General features: G+C 38.9%; 1 protein-coding gene across 4 annotated transcripts; it reads left to right on the top strand.

Annotated features, from left to right (window-relative positions):
• The first annotated feature begins 16,903 nt into the window (after positions 1-16,903).
• Positions 16,904-27,534, top strand: DUSP12 (dual specificity phosphatase 12). Of its 4 annotated transcripts, none has more exons than XM_037023982.2 (7): positions 16,959-17,423; positions 18,410-18,523; positions 18,609-18,727; positions 19,118-19,214; positions 19,516-19,702; positions 22,215-22,416; positions 24,077-25,683. In XM_037023982.2, the coding sequence occupies exons 1-6, from the start codon at positions 17,041-17,043 to the stop codon at positions 22,374-22,376; spliced, it is 1,062 nt and encodes a 353-aa protein (XP_036879877.2). In that variant the 5' UTR covers positions 16,959-17,040; the 3' UTR covers positions 22,377-22,416; positions 24,077-25,683. The 4 variants fall into 4 exon arrangements, with proteins under 4 accessions (XP_073077670.1, XP_036879877.2, XP_017530301.3 ...); XM_017674812.3 differs by lacking the exon at positions 24,077-25,683 and adding an exon at positions 25,769-27,534 and having other exon boundaries at positions 16,961-17,423; XM_037023981.2 differs by lacking the exon at positions 24,077-25,683 and having other exon boundaries at positions 16,963-17,423; positions 22,215-22,639.

Here is a 27,534-nt window from a genome sequence, read left to right as displayed (position 1 = left end):
TCGATACTGGCACTTGGATGTTCATGCTTTTGTAAGCAATGAAAACTATCACAAGACAGCTATTACAAGGTGCATAATGACTTCAGAGATGTTAAAATAGAGTTTTAAAAAGATTAGGTCTTAGAAATAATAGAACGTGCACCCTGAAAGCAAATCTGGAAAGCAAATTGCAAAATGTTTCGAAAAATGTTACATAGGACCCTACAGGCAGCCAGAGGCTAACGGTAGACATCTTTTGAGATGAGTTGGAGGTCCTCAGAAATCTGAAGGGAATGATGTAAGGACTGTTAAGTTCAACCAGGAAACCACTTCTTGAGACCTTTCTAAACGTCTCCTGCCATATGGCCGTGTAGCCATGCTTGAGTTTTGGGGACGATGCAACCTCGTTACCTCCGAGGACAGCCCGCTCCACTGTGGACGGCTCTGGCAATTAAAAAGTTCTTCCTTACAGATACTGAGCAAAAGGATGTCTTCATAACTTCCACTCACTGTACCTCCTGGAGTTACAGGGAACAACTCTGATTCCTGGTCCTCATGTCAGCCCTTCAGATATTTAAAGACATTCAAGGTCATGTTCAGGCTTTCTTAAAGATAGATTCTTTTCTCCTAATTGTTTCCCCTGCCCCTCTCCCCCACCCTCCCACCATGTTTTCCACTGTTCCTAATTTTGAGTTCCTTCTTCATATTGACTTTTCTGAGCACGTCTCCGGTTCCTCTGTATTTGGTTTAAAATGTGGGACCCAAAACTGACTGCAGTTCCTCAAGTGGGCATGTCTGCGGAGGAGGCAGGAAGGCTGGATTTTATTTTTGTTTTTCACAATTAAGCAATTGCACTTGTGACCGGATGTTAAAAGTGATATTTCATGATAAAACATATGAAATTCTGAAGCCCAATCATCATATGCAAAATTTACAAAGGAAATGGTTGAGGATCTGGTCCCTGACTTTTGGACTCTGAGATCAGGTCAAGGAGATAAAGGGGTTCAGGGTGTGGAGAGGAGAGAGGATCTGCGAAGAGATGTCTTCGCGGTGATGTGAATCCTCAGCACAATCCCTCCTCATAGCCGGGAGGTGTGGGAGGCTTCCTACTTCCTCCTCAAGTCTAATGAGGGAGATGCCCATGGAGCCACCCAGAGAGGTCGGAAAGGTGCTCCCTGCAGTTGGGAGACACAGGGCTGGGCCTGACTCATGCCTGAGAAAGCTAAAGTGAGCTGTGGCTGTGGGACAGAAGAGCCTGTTTGGGGATCAGCCTGCCTTGTGTGTATGTGTTTGCATAGTTCATGAGAGCTGGCCTCAGATTGTTTTGGGTCCTGTATGATAAGGCCACCAGGAGGGGTCGACAAAGGTGCCAGCCAGTTGGAGGGGAGGGATTCTGGGGGCTGAGGGAAGAGGTGCGAGTGAACACCTGGAGGAGAGATGCATCCGCCTTGAGTACAGGACCGGAGGAGGGCAGTCCCCCAAAATAAACTTCTCCAGAAGGTCCACAAAAGTATCTATGGGAGAAAGAACAGGCTTTGGTGACCTGCCCAGTTCAGAGAGCAGGAGGCTGCCCGGCCTTGTAAGAACTTTCTGTTTCCTTACCAACCCTCCCTCCCTTCCCTCCAGCCCCCTTCTTTTGGCTTAGGTTAGAAGCACAGGAAACAGATGCTAATGAGGGAGGGGGTGTGGGGAGGGAAGAGGGGGAGAGAGAAAGAAAAGACACTAGTCAAGCTCTTTCCCATATCAGGACCTTAGCTGGGTAAGTTAGAGGACAAAGGCTTATCTTTGAATTAAGACTGAAGGTCTGCTTAACAGCTGGGACTGGACATGCTAATTTATAAACTGAAACTGTGACCTAAAGTCACGACAAGACTATCAGTTACCAAGAGGAGAAGGAAAATCCTGGATCATCTCAAACTCTAATGTACACATGGACCACTGAGGACTTTTCTATGAATGCTGATTGTGATTCAGTGGGTAAGGTGTGGGGCCTGGGATTCTGCGTTGATGTTCCCAACTGAGGCCAGGATTGCTGGTTCTTGGGCCACAAGTTGAGTCGCCAGGTGCTGGGAGCAGGGGAAGATACCCCATTGAATAAATTTTAAATGGATTATGTGCATTTTGATCACACCATGCATTGTGCTTTCAGCATCCAAGTCGCCCACTTTATTTAATTTTTTAAACACGGCATTGTCAATGAATATAGTCTTTATCTGAAGAAAGTTACACTGCATAGAACGTTCAAGTCTGTTTTCAGATGCCACTCTTACACTCCCTCAGTGATTACAGAGGTAACTACTGTTTAGCAATTTAGTGTGTACCTTCCAGACCTGTTTAAAAAGAAGTTTCTAAGTATATTGTTATACTGATGAGGATTCTATTTGAGAGAACAGAACCTACTTGGGCTGGATTAAGAAGGAATTTATTACACAGCATGTAATAGCCTACAGAATAGTAGGGATAGAAAAAGGAACAGACTCTAGTTTGAGTTTTCAGTGGAATCTCCTGTGGTAACACCCATGACAAGAAAGAAACTGCTATTTCTGGGGCACCAGGACTGCCCCTCTCTGCCATGGTCTAAGAAATGGGTGTCCAGGGCCCTGCCTCTCAGCACCACAGGCATAGAGCCTGGACACTGGCATCTCTGCTATTGTTGTTGCAGGAAAACCAAAAGCCTTCTCAGCCTGGGGTCCAGATGCAGCAGAAGCTGCACAAATACAGCCCTTGCATATATCGTCCAGTGGCCCCAGTGCATAGCTGCAAGGGAATCTCAGTCCCCTTTAGCTTTCCAGGCCCTCCAGTTCAGAAAGGCGCTTGAGAGAGTAGGGAAGTGGATGTTGACCCCGCCTCCACAAATAAAAGGGTCAGTCCTAGAATTTTACTGTATAAAGGACCTAGAAGTTTAGTCCACCTGTTAATTTCAGAGATCAGGAGATGGAGACTCAGAGATGAAATGCCTTGTTAGTGATGGGGTAGAAAGAGAGCTCAGGTCCTCCGACATGGAGTTCCGTGTAGCCTGGAGGGTAGCCACTTTTCCAGGGATCAAGCGACATTGTCCAGCCTCATTAAGTTTATTGCCTGCAGACCCACCTGAGAGATTGTTTTCATCTAAGGTATACCTCTTTGTCCCCAACTTATATTTGTGTAGTTCATTTTGGGAACCAAAGTGCAAACCTCATATTTATCTCTTGAATTTTGTCTCTGCTGGCTTACTGAGACAGGTTGGATTGCAGAGTAGTTCCTCTCAGCTGTAACACACCCACACCTGAGGTAAGCAGATCTTCCAAACCCTGATCCGAATCACTCAAAAGGAAGAAGAGTTGAATAAAACAGATTAAATAAATTTGGGTGATGGCTCGTCTCACTAGAAATCTCTCTCTTGATTGCCATTGACCTATTTCTCACTCTCTGGGTACAATTATGTAGCCAGTTCCCAACCTACTCAATTGCTCTAATACCCAGTGCATATGTCTCATCCTTGGCCACGAGGCATTCTGTCCAAAAGCCTGGAGAAGTATAGATGCAGCGAGCGAGCATTGCCCCTAATCTGCCTGTCTGGTGATTCCCTCAGAAAAAGGACAGCCTATCAGGGCAAGACTACTCCTGGTAAGCTCATGCTGGCCCCTAGTGGACACTGCTGCTGCTTTGTTTTAATGAAGGTATAATTGACATACAACATTATATTGTCTTCAGGTGTACAACATGATGCAATATTTGTATATACTGTGAAGTGATCACCGTAAGTCTAGTTAACATCGATCACCATAGAATGACAATGTTTTTCTCTGTTGATGAGAACTTTCAAGACTCTTAGCAACTTTGAAATATGCATTAGAGGATTATTGGCCCTAGACACCATGCTGACCACAGCTATTGAATATAGCTGCTGCTTTTTGTAAATGCTCATGAGCCATTTTTGCAGCAACCTGTTCTAGAATATCATTGCGCTATTTGGTAAGTAAGCAACCTTACTGGTTTGATAGCCTGAAAATATGGGAGCAGATGGGACTTATCCATTTAGTACCCCACATGGCCCTGCAAAGGAATTTTGGGGTCCTCTGTGAAAAGGGCTATGTAGGATATGCATAAATAAGTAGATGAAAAATATGGAGAGCCCCTTCCCTCCACGGGGGGCTGCAATTCTGTGTGGCTGCCAGTAGGGCTGTTATTGTGGCTGGTGTGACTAAACACATCTCATGACAGCTTGGGACGTCTCAGAACAAATCGTCTCTTCTGTTAGACACGCTGGGCACGTTTGATGAAACAGTCTCAGGTGCCTTGCCTTCACCTCTCGAGGCCTCCACCCTCATGCTCTAGCTTCCCATCACCCTTCCAGCCTTGCCCCTCAGGTCCTTCACCCGTAGTAAAGACCCAATGCACGTGCCACCTTCTCGGAGAATTTTATCCAGTTTTCTCCAGACGATATGAATTATTATTTTTTGTCTGAGCCCCAAGCATTTTGTTTGTGCTGTCAGTTTAAACCTGGTTTGCGTATCTGTACCCCTATCTCCATAGTGGAAACTTGACTTTAAACTCTTTACCTTATCCTATGCTATATCCCCAGTGCTGAGCAAGAACTAATAAACAGAGATAAAATCAAGGTGAGGGAGTTGTTAAGTCATATTTTAAAACTTTTATCACTTTGGGACCATATAAAAGTGCCTCTATTAAACATCCACATCTAATTTTTTTTCTCTTAGTTTGGACAGTTTCCTTCCGCCAACTTGAATGTGCATAAATGGTCCATTCTGTTTTCAGTTCTCATGGCTGGGGTCAAGTAAGTCACTGGTAGGAGTGGGTTAAGAATACTTACTGGAAAAGGAGTGATAATGAGTATGAGACACTTAGAAGAGTGCGTATTTGGGGGTCGGGAGGGGCAAGGAGCACCTTTTCAAAGGACTTAGAAATAGTCTGTAGACTGACCAAAAGTTTATAGGATTTCTGATTTTTATAGTTTAATATCCTTTAGGGAATGTTTGGGCAGGTGTTATTAGCCTTGTCTTTTTTGGATGTAAACTCTGAAACTCAGAGGACCTCTAGTGGGCCAAGTCATACAACCGTAATACGTAACAGAACCAGACCTTAAGTCTAGGACTTGGCAGAGAAGTCAGAGTTCTTGCCACTACAACACCCTGGACTAGGTTTAGGCAGCAAAAAGAGGTCCAAAGGTTGTGCCATCGGGAGGAACAATAGCCATTCCCTGAATTTTGTGTGTCTAGGGAAGAAGGGAGAGAGAGGAGATCTTCAAACAGCGACCCCCCCTGATGCGGAATAGGGAACGTCTCCTCTGCTCCACTCATCTGACTTTTTGTTTACCAGTTTCTCCTTGAGTCAGAAAGGAACCATGATCGGGTCCTGCCCCACTGTTTCTCGGAAGGACAACTGCACGCTGTGATGAGTTTGCAAACATTGGGGGAGGGCGGTTGGGCATAAGGCGGGTGGCGGCGGGGGGAGATGGTGACCAGTTGTCCCTACACAACGAGGGTGCTCCCATTCCGTTCAGTCGTCTCTGGTCCCTGCATTTGTGGAGCTCAAGTTACTTCCTCAGGATCTTGACAGTGGGTACTCTCCTGTCACATCTTTGTAAGGCACTGATTGTGAATTAACAAGGGAACTTACGGATGTGGTTATAGCCATGTAGGTGGTTAGGATCCATTTTCTCCTAATTCTCATTACCATTGAATTCTTGGACTGGTGATGCTCGGTGATTTATCTCAGTTCAACACTTCTCAGCCCAGGCCATCTGTAGCCATTGCTCCCTCACCACAGCTCAGCCTCTCCTGCTCTGCATTCCCTCTGAGCGGCTTCTGGTGCAGTGGTTCAGGGGGATTCCTTTCTCCCACGAATAAGACATGTTAATAAGTGAATTCTTATTAGGACTCTGCAATATGGCTAAAATCACTTCTATTATGCAGAGGAAGAAACTGAGACTTAAAGGAATCATAGAAACTTCTAAAGGCACATGAGTACATATCCGTAGGCAGCAGGGCCAGATGCCGCTCAGGATTCAGACCTAGGTGTCCTCTGGTTTCCGACTGTGTGGCTCAAGGACTGCCAGATACAAACTCATCGCTTGCTAGGTAAGTACCTTCTACTCATGAACACAGACAAAATAAGAGAATGCTCTTTTTATTATTCACTTATATTTTTGTTCAACGTTTTTATTTGGAGGCCTCAAAATACATTTCATGTATACGTTCATAATTATCCTAAGAACATAAGTGACAAACATTTACTGGTAACTCATGCAGGGGATAGAAAGAGGAACTTGTCTCTGGGTCATGATGGGGAGGTGATGGGGCGGAAAAGGGGAAATTTCCCTGCTCGTGGCTTAGGACACAGATGCACCACTTACAGCAAATATTTTTAAAGATGAAAATGATAAATCACACATGTGATTGTGGCCAAAACTTTCTGAGAAACAACCAAAAAGTGGGAAGGCTAGGTAATATGTATTCTCATATGATCCTGCCATGTTACATAAAATGTCATCTTCTTAAAATGCAAGCCATCACATGCTTGATGATCTCTTAGCAATTATAAGGATTTTTGCTAAATCAGTATTTACCAAGGTCGCAGGTTTGTTGCTGATAAAACGAACAGATAAATTGTGCCTTTGTGATTATGTGTCAGGGGTGGACCACCAATCCTAGGACAGAGGCCTCTTCTCTCCTTGACAGGAAGCGACCAGCTGCCGCTCTAATGACATTTCCTTCGCAGGCTTCTCTCTGCTTTTCTTACGGATGGTAGTATTCATTTTTTCCCTATTTCAGGGGTCATGCAGAAAATACATCTTGCCAAAGAGCAAATGGTGCCACCTAGTGGTAAAAATATATGCAGAAACTGGTAAACACGTCAGAATTGAGACATTTTTATTCATCCAATTATAAATATTTACTGGGCCCAGCTCTGTGGGTATTCAGTACAATTTAGATATGTCTCCTGTACCCATCCTTGAAGGAGCTTATCGTTGTTCTAGGGTGTTGAGAAAGAAAAACTCACTTCCAACAAGAAAGCAAATAAAGCTGAGGAAATAATTAGGATACCTTAATAAAATGTCCGGATGAACCCTTAATTGTTTTTTCCCCTTTTGTCCATAATGTAAATATATATAATTTTTAAAAGTGAATAATTTTAATAATACTGGATGAAAAAAAGCTACATAGAAGTGTATAAAGCCTACAATGTAAATCTCCCTCAAGCCACTTCCAGAAATAACTACTGTTAACAATTTGATACATATCTTTCAATATTTTTCATATATATATGTGTACATATATATAAAGGGCTCAGACATGTCTTCTATTTGCAAACAAACTTTTAAAAAATCTTTACAGTATAGCTAACATTGACCACTTCCATTTTTATCCTTTAAAATTGTTGCACAGTATTTTGCTGAATGAATAAAATAATTATTTAACCAATCCATTACTTGTAGTTATTCAGATGATTCTGTTTTCTCACTATTCTAGGGTCACCAAGACCACCCTCAGGCGCCTTCACAGATGGGTTCACAGAACTCAGAAGAGCTGTTGCATAAAGTTAAGACTTATTATAGCAAAAGGATGCAGATTAAAATCAGCAAAGGGGAAAGTCCAGGAGAAACCAGGTGCAAGCTTCCAGGTATTCCTTCTTAGTGGAGTCACATAGCATGTGCTTAATTCTCCCAGCAATGGTGGATGATGACATGTGTAAACCATTGCCAAACAGAGAAGGACACAAGCTTGGTGTCCAGGGACTTTTGTGGGGACCAGTCACATAGGCATGCTGCACCTTAACTATTCAGTCTTCAGCCTCCCAGAGGTCAAACTGAAGCAGCACAAAGGGCTCAGGCATTCAGAAATACTTTTATCAGGTAGGATATTCCCAGGGCTCAGAGATTATCTGCCAGGAGCTTCCTCCTGAAGATAGACTTTTCTTGGAAACGTGAAGAGCTTGAGCAACGGGCCTATGGAGTTAACCCTTTACTGCACAGAAGCCTTTTATATTTATTACATGAACACTGTTGAGGCTGACCAGGCTGTTGGCTACCTGATCCCACAGGTCATCTTCCACATATATTCTGCACTCTTCTCAGGCAAATTTTCCTCAAACTGGCTGTTCTTTTGTCCTCACACTCAGCCTATGAACTGGATTCTTTGCCCAGAAAATTAAAACGACCAGAACAGAATGCCTTTAACTTTTTGCCACTAAAACCACTGAGCCCCCTTGCATCCCCACTCATTTTTTCTTTCCTTCCCTTGGTTACCAGGAGAAAGGATAATCCTCCATATTTCAGTGTACAAATGTTTTACCTCTTGGATAAGTTTAATCCTAAATTATTGTTTCTGATGCTTATGTAAGTGGGATTGTTTCATTTCTTTGTCAGATAGTTTGTTGTCAGTAAAACATAGAAATGCAACTGATTTCTGTATGTTGTTTTTGTATCCTGTAATTTTATGGAATTTGTTGATTAAGTCTGACAGGTTTTTTGTTAGTGCCTTTAGGATTTTCTGTGTATAAGATCATAAATCTGCAAACAAAGGCAGTTTTACTTCTTTCTTTCTGATTTGGATACCTTTTATTTGTTTTTCTTGCCTGATTGCTCTGGCTGGGACTTTCAGTACTATGTTGAATAGGAGTGATGAGTGGGCACTTTTGCCTTATCCCTGATATTAGAGGAAAAGTTTTCACCATTTCACTGTGAAGTATGTTAGCTGTGGGCCTTTCTTTATGATGCTGAGAAACACCCCTTCCATATCCAGTTGTTGAGAGTTTTTTCAGGAAAGGATGCTGTTAATGTGATGTTTCACATTTATTGATTTGCAGATGGTGAACCATCACTGCATCCCAGGGATAAATCCCTCTTGATCGTGGTGTACGATCCTTTAATCTGTTGTTGAATTTGGTTTGCTAATATTTTGTTGTGAATTTTTGCATCTATATTCAACAGCATATTGCCTTGTAGGTTTTTTTTTTTATCTTGTAGTGCCCTTATTTGGCTTTGGTATCAGTGTAATGCTGGCCTTATAAGTGGGTTTGGAGTGTTTCTTCTTATTTTATTTTTTGGAAGAGTTTGAGAAGGGTTGGTGTTGTTTTCCTTAAATGTTTGGTAGAATTCACTAGTGACACCATCCACAGGGATTTTTTTCCTTTTTTGGAAGACTTCTGATTACTGACTTAATCTCCTTATTTGTTATTGCTCTGTTTAGATTTTCTACTTCTGCATGATTCAGTTTTGGTAGGTTATATGCTTCCTGGAACTTATCTCTTTTTCCTAGGTTATCCAATTTGTTGGCATGTAATTGTTCATAATAGTTTCACATGACCCTTTATATTTCTGTGGTATCAGTGGTAATGTCTTCTCTTTTGTGTCTGATTTTCTTATTTAGAGTCTTCTCTTTTTTTCTTAGTTTAGCTAAAGTTTTGTTAGTTTTATCATTTCAGAAAAACAGCTTTTAGTTTAATTTATCTATTCTATTGTTTTTATGGTCTCTATTTCAATTATTTCTGCTCTGCTCCTTCTGTTATTTCCTTTCTTCTGCTAACTCTGGTCTTGGTTCCCCTTTTTTTAGTTCCTTCAGGGATAGTTAGGTTACTTCTGATCTTTTTTGTTTCTTAATACAGGCATTTATTATTATAAATATCCCTCTTGAACTGCTTTTTCAGCATACCATAGGTTTCGATATGTTGTGCTTTCATTTTCATTTGTTTCAAAATATTTCTTGATTTCCCTTCAGATTTCTTCTTTGACCCATTGGTTGTTCAGCAGCGTGTTGTTTAATTTCCACATATTTGTCAATTTCCCACCTTTTCTACTGTTATTGAGTTTTAGTTTCATACCATTGTGGTCAGAGAAGATCCTTGGTATGATTTCAGTCTTTTCAAATTTGCTAAGACTTGTTTTGTGACCTATAACAGTATCCAACCTAGAGGATGTTTTTGTGTACGCTTGGAAGAATGTGTATTTTGTTGCAGTTGGACGGAATGTTCTGTGTGTATCTGTTTAGTCAATCTGGTCTAATGTATAGTTTGATTTCAATGTTCTTCACTGATTTTTCTTTGTGGATGCTCTATTGTTGAAAGTGGGGTACTGATATCCCCTACTATTATTGTATCATTATTTATTTATTTCTCCCTTCAGATCTTAGTATTTAGAATATTTAGGTGCTGATTTTGCATATATATTTTTAATGTTGTTACATATTCTTGATGAATTGACTATCTTATGATTATATGATGACTGTCTTTGTCACGTTACCATTCTTGGCTTAAAGTCTGTTTTGTTTGGTATACTGATAGCTACCCCTACTCTCTTTTGGTTTCCACTTGCACGGGATATCGTCGTCCTTCTTCACTTTGAGCCCATTATGTGTCCTTAAAGCTGCAGTGAGCTGCTGGTAGGCAGCGTATAGTTGGGTCTTGTTTTCTTTTTAAATCCATCCAGCCATTCTATGCCTTTTGATTGGAGAATTCATTCCATTTACAATTCAAGTGATTATTGATAGGTCAGGACTTACTAATGCCATCTTATTAATTGTTTTCTGGCTGTTTTGTAGTTCCCTTGTTCCTTTCTTCCTCTCTTTCTTCCTTCCTTTGTGAACTGATGATTCTCTGTAGTGTTATGCTTTGATTCTCTTTATCTCATGTGAATCTATTGTACGCTTCTGTTTGGTGGTTACCATGCGGCTTACATAAAGCATCTTATATACATATAACAATCCATTTTACACTGATAATTTCAGTCACATACAGAAACTCTACATGTTTAGTCCCCTCCCTCTTTTTGTTTTTGATGCCACATGGCCTCTTTATATAGTTTACTCATTAATAAATTACTAGTGATAGTTATTTTTAATGATTTTGTTCTTTATTCTTTATGCCAGTGTTAAATGGTTAACACACCACCCTATTGCCATATTACTCTGAATTTGGCTATATAGTTCCCTTCACCAGTGTGTTGTATATTTTCATGTTACTAATTAGCATCCTTTTGTTTCAGCTCGAAGAACTTCTTTCAGCATTTCTTGTAGGGCAGGTCTCACTGTGATTAATTCCTTCAGATTTTGTTTGGGGACATCTTTACCTCTCCTTTATATCTGAAGGATAACTTTGACAGATAGAGTACTCTTAGTTGGCAGGGTTTTTTTCAGCCCTTTGAATATATTATGCTACTCTTTCCTGGCCAGGAAGGTTTCTGCTGAGAAATCCACTGATAACTTTATGGAGGTTCATTATAACTTAATAGCTTCTTTTGCTCCTTTTAATAGTCTCTCTTCATCTTTGTTTTTTGGCAGTTTTATTACATGTCCTGGAGAGGATCTCTTTAAGCTGAGTTTGTTTGGTGACCTGTGAGCCTCATAACCTTGACTAAATCTCTCCCCAGACTTGGGAAGCTTTCAGCCATTCTTTCTTTCTTTCTTTTTTAAATTAAAGTATCACTGGTGCACAATCTTATGAAGGTTTGACATGAACAAACTTGTGGTTTCAACATTCACACATATTATCATGTACTCACACACACCCCCACCCCAGCCCCCTTTGCAGTCACTGTCTGTCAGTGTAGTAAGATGCTGTAGAGTCATTACTTGTCTTCTCTGTGCTGTACTGCCTTCCCCATGACCTACCTTTATTGTGACTAGTAATTATAGTGCCCCTTAACTCCCTTCTCCCTGCCTCCCCTCCCACCCTTCCACCCCCTTCCCTTTGGTAACTGCTGGTCCCTTCTTGGAGTCTGTGGGTTGGCTGCTATTTTGTTTCTTCAGTTTTTCTTTGTTGTCATACTCCACAAATGAGTGGAATCATTTGGTACTTGTCTTTCTCTACATTCAGCCATTATTTCTTTAAATAAGTTTTCTGCCCTCTTCTCCCTTTATTCTCCTTCTGGAACACCAATAACTTGCAAATTATTTCTTTTTGATGGTATCCCATAGATCATATACACTTATTTCACTCTTTTTCCTTTGTACTTCTCTGGCCGGATAATTTCAAAATTCCTGTCTTCTAACTCACAGATTATTTCATCTGCTTTATCCATTCTGATGCCAATGCTATATATTGCATTTTTTAAAATTTCATAAAATGTGTTCTTCAGCTCGAGATTTTCTGATTGGTCCTTTTTAATAAGTTCTGTTTGGTACACTTCTCATTTTGTTCGTGTATTGCTTTCTTGATTTTGTTAAATTGCCTTTATGTGTTTTCTTATTGAGTTTCCCTAAACAGCTATTTTTGAATTCTTTTCCTGGCAAATCGCAGATCTCCATGTCTTTTGGGATCAGTTAGTGGAAGATTATGATCCTTGGGTGGTGCCATGTTTCCTTGAAATTTTGCATTGCTATCTTCACATTTGAAGCAGCGGTCTTCTGCAGGCTTTACAAACTACCTCCAGGAGATAAATACCTTCCATTAACCCCCTTGGAGATTCTGAGGCTTTGTCAGACCCATGCTTCTTACTCCCTCTTGTGGCAGATTTCTTAAGCTTGTATGCTTTCTCTTGATTTGATGGCCTTGTTTTCCCAAAGATGGTGCTAAAGCCTAAGTTTGTGTTCTCTCCCTGGCCTGCAGGTTCAGGCTGGTTTGAGCATATGGTCACTAGCCATCTGCCAAAGCTACTCTCACCACCACCAGGAACGCCCACAGGGAACTGGCCACAGGGTGTGTGTGGAGGTGTGCATGGGTGAGATGCAGAGTAATGGGAGATGACTGTGGGGCAGGTGGCGGGATCCATGGGTGAGACCTGCCCAGCAGCTCATGGTGGGCTTCTTGATGGAATCCCTTTAATGCTCTCTGAGAGTCCTGTCTGCCCTCTCTCAGCCTCTTCCCAGCACGTATGCATGCAGCTCACAATTCAGTACTCTGGATGGGACAAGAGAGAAATGAGCCTTTGGTAGCATCCTGCACAGCTGGGAAGCCACGCACTCACTCACATGCTCTCTTTCCCATATAGAAGGAATCATGGGCCAAGACCATCTTTACTGGCATTTGGTGCTGCCTTGGAAAAGGAATGATGTGAGTAAAGCCAAATTATTCCTCTTAACCTCTCCAGTGTGTCTAAGCACGTGCACGCGCATGCACGCGCTCGCACACACGTACATTTTTTGTTGTTCCAACTGTCTGCTACAACTTCTCTTCCGGAAGCCTGGATTTCCACAGAGGCATTACTGTCCATGGTGATCATCTAAGACAGTACTTTCCATGGGCTTCCAGTCCACAGCTAAGAAGGGAGCTGTTTGCAGGCCACTGCAGGATTCGCAGCCAGGACCAAGGTCTGTATGCCTGAGACCTGACACACAGAGAGCAAGATTCCTCCTGGGTCCCTTGGTGTATGGTGTTGGATACCACAGCTCACATGAAGCACTTTTGTCCATGGATGGATATCAACTTCTTGTTGGTGGGTGGGACATGAATGAGGAATGGCTTATTCACCCATGATGCTGACATCACTCATGCAGAAGTTCTTTATATATTCTAGATATTACTCCCTATCACACTCATGATTTGCAATTATTTTTTCCCATTCCATAGGTTGCCTTTTTTACTCCGTTGATTGTTTCCTTTGATGGGCAGAAGTTCTGAAGTTTGATGTAGCCCTTTTTGTCTATTTTTGCTTTTGTTGCCTATGCTTTTGAAGTCAAATGTACAAATCATTGCCAAATCCAGTGCCATTTACTTCTATGTTTTCTTCCAAGATTTTTATAATTTTGGGTCTCATGTTCAGGTTTAATCCATTTTGAAATAATTTTTGTATATAGTACAAGGATCCAACTTCATTCTTTTACATGTGGATATCCAGTTTTCCTCACACCATTTGAAGAGACTGTTCTTTCCCCATTTCCCCATTGGCACCCTTATTGAAGATCATTTGAGCATACATGTGAGGGTTTACTTCTGGGCTCTGTATTCTGTTCCATTGGAATACGTGTGTTTTTATGCCGATAACATGAATCCTACTTCTTGACCAATTACAGCTATAGATTCTCTCTAGCCTTCCCTCCCTTTAAGTAAAATTTATTAAGATACGCAATCATAAAATCACTTCTACTTCCTCACAGCATCCAATCCTGAGCAAAGTCCTACTGTCTTAGACCTGTCCCAAGTCACCTAATACAAGCCCAGATCCTATATAGGCAACCTCATGTTATGGCTCTTCACTCTATTGTACTTCACAGATACTGTTTTTTTTTGTGAACTGAAGGTTTGTGGCAATGCTGCACTGAGCAAGTTTAACAGCACCATTTTTCCAACAGTATTTGCTTATGGTGTTTCTTTGTCACATTTTGGTAATTCTTTCAATATTTCAGACTTTTTCATCACAATTATATTTTCTATGATGATCTATGATCAGTGACTTCTGATGTTGCTATATAATTGTTTTGGGGTGCCATGAACTGTACCCATGTAAGATGGCAAACTTGACAAATGTGTGTGGTTCTCAAGGTTCCATTGAAGGTGGTTCCCCTCTTTCTCCCTCTCTTCTCAGACATCCCTATTCCCTGAGACACAACAATATTGAAATTAGGCCAATTAATAACCCTACAATGGCCTCTAAATGCTCAAGTACAAGGAAGAGTTGAATGTCCCATTTTAAATCAAAAGCTAAAAATGTTTAGCTTCGTAAGGAAGGCATGTTGAAAGCCAAGATAGGCCAAAGCTAGGCCTCTTATGATAGTTAGTCACACTGTGAATGCAAAAGAGTTCTAAAAGGCAATTAAAAGTGCTTAATCCAGTGAACACATGAATAATAAAAAAGTGAAACAGCCTCGCTGCCGATAATAAAGTTTTAGTGGTCTGGACAGGAGATTAAACCAGGCACAACATTCCCTTTAGCCAAAACCTAATCCAGAGCAAGGCCCTAACTGTCTTTAATTCTCTGAAGAGCGGTGAGGAAGCTACAGAGGAAAATTTTGAAGCTAGCAGAGGTTGGTTCATGAGGTTTAAGAGAAGGCGCCATTGCAGTAACATTAAAGTACAAGGTGAAAAGCAAGTGCTAATGCATAAGTTGCAGTAAGTTATCCAGAAAATCTAGCTCAGATCATTAATAAAGATGATGACACTAAACAACAGATTTTCAATGTAGATGAAACAGCCTTGTGTTGGAAGAAGTTGCCATCTACTTTCATAGCTAGAGAGCAGAAGCCAATGCCTGGCTTCAAAGCTTCAAAGGACAGGCTGACTGTCTTGTTAGGGGCTAATGCAGCTGGTGACTTCAAGTCGAAGTCAATGCTCATCCACCATTCTGAAAATCCTAGGACCCTTAAGAATTATGCTAAATCCATTGTGCTGGTGCTCTATAAATGGAACAACAAAGCCGGGGGACAGCACATCTGTTTAAAACATGATTTACCAAGTATTTTAAGCCCACTATTGAGACCAACTGCTCAGAAAGATACCTTTCAAAATATTACTGCTCATTGACACTGCACCTGTCACCCAAGAGCTCTGATGGAGATGAACAACAAGATTGATATCTTCATGCCTGCTAACACAACATCCCTTCTGCAGCCCATGGATCAATGATTAATCATGACTTTCAAAACTTATTATTTAAAAGTAGCTGCTATAGATAGTGATTTCTCTGATGGATCTGGGCAGTCAATTGAAAACCTTCTGAAAAAGATGTCATTCTAGATGCCATTTGTGACTCATGTGAAGAGGCCAAAATATCAACATTAATGGGAGTTTGGAAGAAATTGATTCTAACCCTCACAGATGACTTTGAGAGGTTCAAGACTTCAGTGGAGGAAGTAACTGCAGATGTGGTGGAAACAGCAAGATAACTAGAGTTAGAAATGGAGCCTGAAGATGTGATGGAATTTTTATAATCTCATGATAAAACCATAATGGATAAAGAGTTACTTCTTGTGGAGAAGCAAAGTAAATGCTTTCTCTAGATGGACACTACTCCTGGTGAGGATGCTGTGAAGATTATTGAAATAACAACAAAAGATTTAGAATATTACATAAAATTAGGTGATAAAGCAGCAGTAGGGTTTGAGAGAACTGACTCAATTTTGAATTCTACTGTGGTTAAAATGCTATCAAACAGCATTCCACACTACAAAGAAATCATTGGTGAAAGGAAGTCAGTTGATTTGGCAAACTTCATTGTTGTCTTATTTTTACTCATTGCCACACCTACCCCAACCTTCAGCAACCACCATCCTGAACAACATTGAGCCAAGACTCCACTAGCAAAAAGATTACTTGTTGAAAGCTCATGTTGGTTAGCATTTCCTAGCAATAAAGCATCTTAAAATTAAGGTATGTACATTTTTTGACACACAATGCTATTCCACATCTAATGGATTACAGTACAGTGTAAACCTAACTTTTAAATGTACTGGAAAATCAAAAAGTTCATTTGACTCACTTTGTTGTGATATTTGCTCTATTGCTGTAGTCTGGAACTGAACTTGGAGTATCTTCTAGATATGCCTGTAATAGGACCTTTCTAACAACTTCTTTCTGAGATGTCCTGAAATTCTCCACAGTTCACGGTTGAGAAAGAACCCCCAACGTGTTATAAAGTACAGGCGAGTTTGCGGTGGTCTTTGGCTGGAGGGCAGTGGCATACCAAAACATGGGATTAATGTCTTCAGAATATACAGAACAGCATGCATCCGTAAGAAAAGGATTCACATACCAATTTAAAAAAAACTGGGCAAAAGAAGAAAAAGAGGAAAAGTCATGAAAAGAAAACAAATGGCTTCATAAGCACTGAGAAAATATTTTACTACAAGTGCATAAAACGACGCGGCTGATTCATTTGGTGGGACCTTCATTTCATATTTGAGCCCAGCTGCTCCTGTTACCTCTTTCCATAAAGTCTCAACACTGTCGACCTGGGAAACTCTTCACCTGGTTAAGCTTACGCTTTACCACCAAATTAGAAGGAGAACGGAAACCAGGCACAGGTAGAAAGGCTGCTCTGAATGGGGCTTAGCTCCGCCTCAGTAGCGTCACTTCCCCCCGCCCCCCAGAAATGACAACTTCCTGCGGTTAGCGAGGTCCTCCGAGGGCGCCGCTGTGCTCCTCCCACCGGCCGGTCCCCGAGGAAGGACGTTCTAGCCGGCCGCCTACTCGATGGTGGGGCCCGGGGCCACCCGGGCCCTGGGCGCTGCCACGTTGGAAGCCGAGGGTGGGAGTCACGGCTGCGACAGCCCCGGGCGCTGCCAGAGCCGGGCGAGCTCCGCTGGGCAGATGCTGGAAGTGCGCCCGGGGCTGTACCTGGGGGGAGCAGCGGCTGTGGCAGAGCCGGACCGCCTGAGGAAGGCGGGCATCACGGCGGTGCTGACGGTGGACTCAGAGGAGCCTGACTTCAGGGCGGCAGTTGGGGTCGAGGGTCTGCGGAGCCTCTTCGTGCCGGCGCTGGACAAGCCCGAGACCGACTTGCTCAGCCATCTGGACGGGTGCGTGGCCTTCATTGGCCAGGCCCGCGCCGAGGGCCGTGCGGTGTTGGTGCACTGGTGAGCGGCCCGGACCGCGGGAGAGCAGCCCCGCCTTGCTTCCAGCCTGCCAACCCCCCTCCCCTCGCTCCCGGGCCCCAGGAAGGGCAAAGGGGCTGTCGGGCCACTAGAACCCCCGTTAGCGTCCCGCGGTGGGCGCGCGTCCGAGAGAGGAGAGGAGCGGGCCCCTGCTGGCGCGCATGCTTTCATTCGTCCTTGTTTTGGTGGCTCATTCTGCAGCTCCCTGAACTGTTGTTTATTGGAGTGGGGGGATCACCAGATAAATGACAAAGTCCCTGCATCTAAAGATCATAAAGTTCTTCAGAATAAACCAGACACATACCCATTACAGTCAGACACAGGTGATAGTGCAGACAGCGATGCAAGTCGTACACTAAGAGAGATTAAGGTTATTCTAACTGCAGAGCAAGAGCAGATTATTTTCATTGGTTTTTGGGGCAGGAAGTGGTTGATTTTAAAGGGAGAATTGGGAAGAGAAAATTAGGATATGAAGGATCCCTAAACTATGCCCAAGGGAAAGATGGATTAAATTGTATCGGCGGTAAAGAGATTTAAAATATCTTGATAGGTTTTGAGCCTAAGAGTCCTCTTTGACTGAATTGGCTTAAGTTTATTGCCAGCACTTTTACTGTGTGCCAGCACCTTTTCTAAATGTTTTCATAAAGGAACCGGAGGTAAAAGGGAAAGAAGCCTGGGACCAGATCTCCAGGGCCCTTAATGCCAAGAGCAAAGGAGTTTGGATTTGTTATAAAGCCATTAAAAATTTTTTAATGAGTGTAATTGTTTCTGAGTAGTTATTACACTTACATGGTTCAGAATTCAAAATGAATAAGGAAATAAAGGAATAGCTCTTTCGGTAATATTTCAGAGGTAAAAGATTTGCATAGATGCAGACATGAAGTAGACCTGAACTTGACCGTGAATAGTGGGCTGTTTTTTTTTTTTTTTTCCTATTTGCTATTTTATTTTAAAGGTCTCTTTTTCAGTCATGCAGGAGTCAGTCGAAGTGTGGCTATAATAACTGCTTTTATGATGAAGACTGACCAACTTACCTTTGAAAAAGCCTATGAAAACCTCCAGACTATCAAGCCAAAGGCTAAGTGAGTTTCTTTGTTATAGTAATAATTCTGCTTTTGTGATGTGATTTTATTTATATATTTTATTTATATTTGTTTGCTCTTACAGGATGAATGAGGGGTTTGAGTGGCAATTGAAATTATACCAGGCAATGGGATACCAAGTAGATACCTCTAGTGCAATTTATAAGCAATATCGTTTACAAAAGGTTACAGAGAAGTATCCAGGTAAGTAATAATTGCTAGTATGTATTGGGCCCCTTCTGGATACTCTTCACTCTGATGCTAAACACATCAGATGCATTATCCCATTTTGCCAGCCATCCCTTGAGATGCCTACTATTATTTCCTTTTGAAACTGGTTTAGCAAGAAAGAACTTGTTCAAGGTCACATGGTGTGTAGGTGGCAGGCTGGGATTTAAACTCAGGCAGTCTTTGCCCAGAACCCAAGGCCTTATTCACAACGCTTTCCTACCTCATCCTGATTTTTTTTTTTAGCAGAAGATTTTTTAAAAAATTTCTGAGGTTAGCACTTGTTGCCTCGATTGGTATTAACTGATTTTGTCTGAAAATGCAGTTTATTTTGACAAATGGATACATTTTTATTATGTCATGTAGAATTGCAGAACTTACCTCAGGAACTTTTTGCTGTTGACCCAACCACCCTTTCACAAGGATTGAAAGATGAGGTTCTCTACAAATGTAGAAAGTGCAGGTAAAACATTTTATATCCTCTGAAAATTGTATCTTGTCTTAGTAGCTGGAAGGTATTAAAAGTTTCAGCTTCTTAAATTTTGTAGGAAGAATTTGTTTAATGGAATAACAAATTTCATACATAAATCTACTTTCAAGAAGAATAAAACTTCTTAAAAGTAAAAGTAACCAGGTTATTTGTAGAGGTTATGAAAAATTAAATTAGCATAAGCAGTGTCATTTTATTCTTTAAGAATTACTGCACATTTCCACTATATTTCAGCCTTTTGGAAGTCATTAATGTTTTTGTTTGGGGATTACAGGAGGTCTTTATTTCGAAGTTCTAGCATTTTGAATCATAATGAAGGAAGTGGTCCTATAGCTTTTGCCCACAAGAGAGTGATACCATCTTTCATGCCAACCACAGGGAGTCAGGCTCAATGTACATCTTATTTCATTGAACCTGTACAGTGGATGGAATCTACTTTGTTGGGAGTAATGGATGGACAGGTGAGAATTCATTTTATTTTCTACAGTTTCATGATATCATGTATGTTTCATTCCTTCTTGCCTTTTAAACCATGTTTTAACCACTGTTGCACTCCATCTTAACTCATTTTTTCTGAAGATTTTATCTTTCCAGTGTAGATAATCTATCAAAAATTAATTAATTAAATAAAACTCAGCTGAAGTAAAACTAACCCACTTTTGGTTGAGAGCTGTTTTTTTTTTTTTTTTAAGAACATAACATCACTTGGGTAAGATTTATTTCAAGACCTGGAAACATTCAAACTAATAAAAAATGATACTGCGATTTGTAATATTTAGTATAAAACTTTAAATTTTTGTAGACTATTAATAAGTCCCTAAACCTCATACTATATGGTTTTTTAGAGTGATGGCTATTTAACAAAATGTTCAAGTGACAGTATCAAAGAATTTTGACATACTCATCGAGGACATTATTTGAGAGCTATTGATCTTAAGGCTATTATTTGTATTTTTTCAAATAAAAGACTAACATAAGTGGATTAGAATATATTTAACAAAACTTGAACTTCGTAGCAAGTAAGGCAAACCAAGGATCTTAAAATTAGATCTAAAATTTCTTCCTTTTCTTCGGCTGCTTTTTCTCTTTCAGCTCCATGAATTTCTGTTTTCCTGATTTTTCAGTTTCGTATGTTCATAATCTTTTTCATTTCCTGTTAATGCAAACAAATACAGATCATGCATTCTCCTGTGACAGCCACGTTCCTCCTTTAGGTTTACTTGATATTAATCTAAAGATATTCTTCATCTAAGATACAGTTAATCTTAATGATTTTAAAGTTTGTATGGTTTGTACAAAAGTTTGTATAGGTTTCTATATTGAATGTTTCATGAAACTCTTCCAAAATATTACTGCATCTGAAGAATGCAATAACTTTATGCAATAGGTAGAGCAGATATATTCAAATGTTATACGGGAGGAAACTTAATTTACATTAGTTAGCGTCTAGAAAGAGGTACCCTATTTTCAAATCTTTGTTCTCAGATGATGCTGGTTTACCGAGATGCAATTCACTTACTGTATAATAAACTCATTTAAAGTATATAGTTCAGTGGCTTTTAGTATATGGAGTTTTTTGCAACATCACCATTTTTATGACCCCAAGGAAACCCTGTGCCCACCTCCCATTTCTGATGGTATTTGCAGCAGTAGTGTTTTTAATTTTGGTGACGTCCATTTTATCTATTTTTTCTTTTGTGGCTTGTGCTTTTGGTGTGCTGTTTTCATTTAACCTGGAAAACACAGTATAAGGGCACTTTTGTGGACCACTCTAGATCACATTTGTGCATACTTCCATGTACACTTATTTGAATTTTCCTATAGAATATATTCCTGAAAGTAGAATTTCTGGCTTAAAGAGCATGTACATTTTAAATATTACTTCATATACAAATTAAATATTATACCAGTAATCCAGCCTGACATTAAAAATGCCCATACAGATTTGCTTTTCATTAATATTGAATGCGTGTAACTCAGTTCCCTATACCCTTGGCATAATGGATACTGTAAAACTGGTAGAGTTTTGTGAATCTGTGAGATGAAAAATATTCATCCTAAAGTACTTTAATTTGAATTTGCATGACTACTACTGAGGACCAGCATCTTTGTATACTTAATCAGTCACTTACAGTTTCTTTTTCTGTAAATTTCCTTCATGTTCTTGGCCCATTTTTCTGTGGGTTTTGTCTTTTACTGATATGTAAGCACTCTATACAGTCTAGATGTTAATGATTCATCTAATATATTGCAAATATTTTCTTCAGTTTGTTGCTTTTATCCACCTTGTATATTTTGACATAATTAAGATTTAAGATGCTTAGGTATCTGAGTTTGATCTGGTTTCTGAGTTTTATGTCTGCACTTTGTATACTTTAAGATTAAAAATAAAAATCCCTAACTCAAACCATGTACAAATTAAAGAGCTAAATGTAAAAAGTAAAGCTATAAATACATTAGAATAAAATGCAATAGATTTGTTAAGCTTTTTGGGATTTATCTATTTTAATGGAGTAAGAGTTTATTTTTCAATGGCCTGGAATCTGAGACCTAACTTACATGCTGTCAGTATCAGTTAGTAATACAATATGAGAATATTAAACATGCTTTCCTATTCTTTAACCATGATGATTTTAGTTTGAAATCTTAAGTTGCAGGCTGATTTAAAATCCAGTACATATGCCACATCCATGAAACCTTTGTTTTGTGTCTCAAGTTTCACATTTCTCCCCTCATGCTGAAATTAATCTGATCCTTCTTTAAACTCCCAGGGCGCCACATGCTTCTTACACAATTATTGTGGTGTATCATCTATTACAATAAATTGCCATTGCATATCATCTCACTGATTATATCAGAAACTCCTTGAACGTAGGAACATGTCTTACCTGTTTTTATATCCTATGGTGTCAAAGATAATTATTTATTTTTTATAAAAGTGAATGAGAGAAGTAACCAATTGTTTTATTTCAGCTTCTTTGCCCCAAATGCAATGCCAAGTTGGGTTCTTTCAATTGGTATGGTGAACAGTGCTCATGCGGTAGATGGATAACACCTGCTTTTCAAATACATAAGAATAGAGTGGATGAAATGAAAATGCTGCCAGTTTTGGGATCACAAGCAAGAAAAATATGAACTTGTGACATTTAATAGCTGGGAAAGAAACAAGCTGATGGTATGCGCTACCCTTCTTACTGTCTGTCATTCACTGTCAGATTGCCTAGCTTTTAGCCATCAACATTTCATTAAAAATGTGCGAAGATGAAAATCACTTGATGTGATCTATAAATTGTGCTTTGTTAGTTGCTTACACTATTTAAGTAGAATATTTTATATGGAAATCAAAACTTACGATCATGTAAATTATACTTTGATATTAAAATCTTCTGTAACCCAGATACTTATTTTGTTTCATATAATTTAAGGGTTCTGATTTTTAGAATGTTGGTTATGTGATCTTAAGGTTTGGACAGACAGAATTATATACAAAAATCGCAAATAATCATGTTTAAATAGATATTCTTTAATTTCTGGAACTGTAAAGCAGATTTGTTTGGACATATTTTGAAATTTATTTTTCTTTATCTCTTTTAAGGGGCATGAGTAAATCAATGTATGTTTGGATTTCTATTGTAAATGTAGAAGGAAAGGCCATTAGTAAAACAATGATTAAAATGCTGTTTTCCTATTACTGTTCAGGAATCCCAGTTATCTAAATTTTTAGAAAAGCATGTTTAAGATACCCTTAGAAGTAAAGTACTTAAAGAAATGTATTAATGTTAGGTGTGTTTCTAATGACAAAGAAAACAAATGTGGAATGTCTATATACCAGTTACTCTTTTAGCCTGATAACGTTAAGAGTATTTGAAAAGGTAGTATGTTCAGATTCTCTGGAAACTGAAATTATTTTTACTCACTACTAATAGTTAAAATTGGATCTAATTAGATATTTGAACATTTACATGAATCACAATTGCTAATACAGAGAAATATAGTCCATATTCCCAAGACATTTTGCATATTTATACATGTATATGTATATAAACACCGAAGTGGGAGTGGGAGTTACTTTAAATGTAAAAAAAAAAGTGAAAATGATCCTCTTAAAAAATGCCTAGTTTAATTTTTGAAATGTATGGAAGTGTCATACCTGAGAATATCTCAATTTAGGGCCTGAAGTCTTTGGCAATTTTCATGTAATCTTTTTCCTTATGAGTGAAAAAATCTCTTCATTTCTGTTTTAGCTTTCACAATTTATGCTTGCTTTGTTTTAATATACTCTAGAAAGCTTTTTATAAACAATTAGTTTGAACCATATGAAATTGCTCCTTGTAGGTGAAAAGTAGTTGAATAGCAGCAGTTTCATGTGGCTTAATACCTCCTCATCACGCAGTGTAGCGTCTAGCACTGAGAAAAGTATGCAGATTTTATTTGAACTTAGAATTATCAATTCAGTAAATATCTACTGAGCACCTATTATATGCACAATGTTAGATGATATAGTGAACAAACTAGATAAAAATCCCCGCCTTCTTACAATTTATATTCTAGCCAGGATATATACCTTTTTTGAAAGAGAGTTGGTGTTTGCTAGTGAGGAATGAGTTTGGGAAACTTGACTTTTTTCTAGGCGAAATTTGAAATTTTGTGAAACGTCCACTAAGCAACATTTTCAGATTTAAGTCTCAATGTTTTACTTTTGGGCTAGATAGAAAATCCATTATGCCTTTGTTTTCAAACAAACAGAACTCATTCCTTTTCATATTTAAGAATATCAACTTAGAACATTTGAGTTTACACATTTGTTGAAAATAACAATATTAACTTTATTTCAGAGACAGTGTGATGCAGTGAAGATAGTGCTGAAGTAGAATTCAGAGAGTGGGCTGTAGTAATTCTGGCTCTACTGATGTCTATCTTTCTGGAGTAAGCAAGTCTTTTGAAAATTGAGGGTCAGATTTCTCCTTTGCAAAATGGGATTAACACATGCTCTGTGCTCCTGACAAGTTTGTTTTAAAGATTCTTTGCATTAGCCTTAATTCTTTCCTACATAAAATAGTATCTACATCTGGGTTTTTAGAGGATTTTTGTGGTATAATACAAGTAAAGAACTTAATATAGTGCCTAGCTGGTAGCATTAAACATTTTTCCTTAAAATAGCTGCAATTTACTGAGAATTTACCATGTGCCAGTCACTATGCTAGGCATTCAATATGTATTACCTAATTTAATCTTCCCAACGACCCTATGAGATAGGTCATATTATTCCCATTTTATAGGCAAAATTGAGGCTTAGAAAGATAAGTCACTTGGTCAAAGTTACATTGCTAGCAAATGGTTGAACCTAGATTAGAACCAAGGTTTGGTTTATTCCAAAATCTGAGCTTTTAACCTCTGTCTCCTAAAGTTTGGGTTTACTCTTCAAGGTGATGATATAAAGACGTTACACTGAAAATGTTAATCAGATTGTAAAATCTAATAGTACTGATGAAATGCGGTTTCAAACCAAGTTGTAAGTTAGTTAGATAGCCCACCAATATTTACAGAGTTCTGACAAGAGTACAGATTGAGGCCCACATACTATTTGTCTTAATATTTTAAAATCAAGCTACCAAACTATTAAATGTTTTATTCTTGTATCTTGACAAATATACCCTCATAATGACCTGGAAGGTAAAGATTTGGATTTACAGTTCCCTGACTTTGTGGAGTTCTATGATGGCAATGTGAGGAGAGTTGACCCACAGACTGCCTCCTTTCCGCACCCCTGGATTTGTTCATATGCCTGGTGCATATGTATATGTGGACTCCCCAACTCACATTTCTAAATTCCGTCTACACCCAAGGATTCATTCATCATACACCATTGGCACAATTCACCCAGGAAGTCAGAGGCCTGAGCAAACCTTAGAAGCATGCTGGGGGCTATTTGGGTACGTCTAAAAGGGCCGTGTGTTCTGGATGGCGCATCACCTTGACACCATGGATTCCTGCCCTGTGGGAAGAGACAGTGCCAAATGCCAGAGCAGAGACCTCTCAAGTGTGGATCTAGGCAAGGAGATCCTTTATGTCCCTAGACAAAAACTCTTTTAAATTTCATTTCTCTTTCAAGGGTTTATGTTGAAAGCAAATAAAAAATTAAGAAAGGATTCAGTAACATTCAACATTTTTTAAAAAGAAAGCATGGTAACTAGAATGGAAGGAGTGAATAATCAGAGTATATATATAAAAACCCTCAACCACAGAAAATTTCTTGATGAAAATTGAAAATGAAAGTTTTGTATTAAAAAAACTACAGAAAAAAATCTTAATGGTAAAACTTTCTAGAACTTTTATTTCAAAGTTGGGAGCAAGTTATAATATACCTACTCACATATCTACCTTCAGTACTGTACTAGAGGTCCTAGCCATTGCAATAATATAAGGGGAAAAAAGGGTTTAAGACTTAGGAGAAAAAACCTGAACTCACTGATAAATCTTGATATCTCCAAAAGTGGGATAATTAGAAATTATGTGTTTACTGATAGGATGCAAGAAGTATCTACGAAGTATTCCTGCAAAAACAAATGAGAAAACCAAAGCACCCAATCAAGCCTTTAGATTTAATTGGCAGTTTACAAGAACAAATTGCCATGAAGCTACAATCAACAGAATCACGAAGTAGAAATTCTGGACAAATTCTTCAACAAAAGGCATGGGTTGAAGAAATTATTATATAAACCAAATGCAGTGTGACCGTCTAGTTTGGATCATGATTTAAACCAACCATAGGCATTCTGAGACAAAATTAAAAATAGAATGGGTATTAGATGATATTGCAGAATTACTAATTATGTTGGATATGATGATGGTACTTAAGTTATGTTTTTTAAGTTTTTTAAAAAAAGTTTAAAAGAAAACATTTTTTGTGATACGTATTGAGGTATTTATAGGTGAAATAACATGATACCTAGGATTTGCTTTAAGACACTTCAGGGGGAAAGGCAAATGAAAAATAAGTGTTGTGGGGAAAGAGGATAAAACAAGAATGGCAAATGGAAGCTGGGTGCTAGGAACAAGGATTCATTCATCATAACTGTCTTTTGTGTTTGACATTTTACATATTAAAGGTTAAAAATTAACAAAAATGAATTTTAAAAGGTTAGTGCTTGCATACAGTAAGTTTTTCTACGTAGAATATCCTAGAGAATTTACAGACAAAATGTTAGGATCAGATAATTTAGCAAGGTTTTTCAGATGCAAGATTGTCGTACAAAAATCAAGTGTTACTATACCCCAGCAATAGCCAAATAGAAAAAGAAAAGGTGGAAAACGAAACTATACAACTATGGAAAGAAAATTTAAAAGGAAATCTTAATAACTTCATGAGAGGGAAGAATTTCTTACACAAGATACAAATAGCAGAGATCATAAAAGATTGATAAATTTGGTTACATTGAAATTAAAACCGAGGGCAAAAACCTCATAAAAAGACAAGGCCAACCTATGAGAAGGTACTTGGAACATACACAGCAGTTAAATGAAATGAGTAAGAAAATCAGCAAATTTTATAAAAGACCAGAATAGGCAATTCACAGAAGAGATAAGGTTTAATAAAGGTGGAAAAGATGCACCAACCTCTTTGTCAGGGAAATGTATAGTCACACCCTTCACAGTGGCAAAAAAAATGGCCTATCTTGGTGAAAATAGCAGAGAGCCTCACTGCTAGCTAGAGTGTAAGTTGGTATAATTTGGCAAATACTAATACTCCTCCTGTATGACTGACCCAGGATGTATCTTAAATACATTCCTTCATATATGTATATATGTCCAAAGACCTTTACAATAATATATTTTATGAAAAAGTAAAAAATGGAGACAACCTTAATATCCATCAGTAGGGAAATTTAAAGAAAAATTGTGATATATATGTATTCAAGGAAGTACCATGTAACAGTTATAACATGAAAAATCAGAAGTAATGTTGAATAAGAAAATGATTTGGAGAACATGATTATGTAAATTTAAAAATCCCCAGAAAACATTAAATGTATCTAAACATATTTAAACAGCATAAAAATAAAGATAAAAATGGACTTGAATGATTCTTTAAAAATTCATAATAGAAATTGTCCGTGTGGAGGGAGGGTAATCAAGCAGAGGAAATAGCATGGTTTACCTGTAATGTTTAATTTCTTACGAAAAATTTGAAATGAAAATTGAAATTAGTGTTTGTTAATTTTTGGTGATAGGCACACAAATGTTTCATAATTATCTGCACTTTTTGAATAAAAACTTTGAAAATTAAAAAAAA

Source organism: Manis javanica, chromosome 14, assembly GCF_040802235.1.
Source record: "Manis javanica isolate MJ-LG chromosome 14, MJ_LKY, whole genome shotgun sequence".
Classification (NCBI taxonomy): Eukaryota; Metazoa; Chordata; class Mammalia; order Pholidota; family Manidae; genus Manis; species Manis javanica.
This window is presented reverse-complemented; position numbering and strand designations above follow the sequence as displayed.

Bases quoted from the DNA above. Each gene is read 5' to 3' on its own strand.
- DUSP12 (XM_017674812.3), top strand. From the start codon at position 17,041: ATGGTGGGGCCCGGGGCCACCCGGGCCCTGGGCGCTGCCACGTTGGAA. The intron at 18,524-18,608 runs GTGAGTTTCTTT...TTGCTCTTACAG, and splicing joins ACTATCAAGCCAAAGGCTAA to GATGAATGAGGGGTTTGAGT. The intron at 19,215-19,515 runs GTAAAACATTTT...TGGGGATTACAG, and splicing joins TACAAATGTAGAAAGTGCAG to GAGGTCTTTATTTCGAAGTT.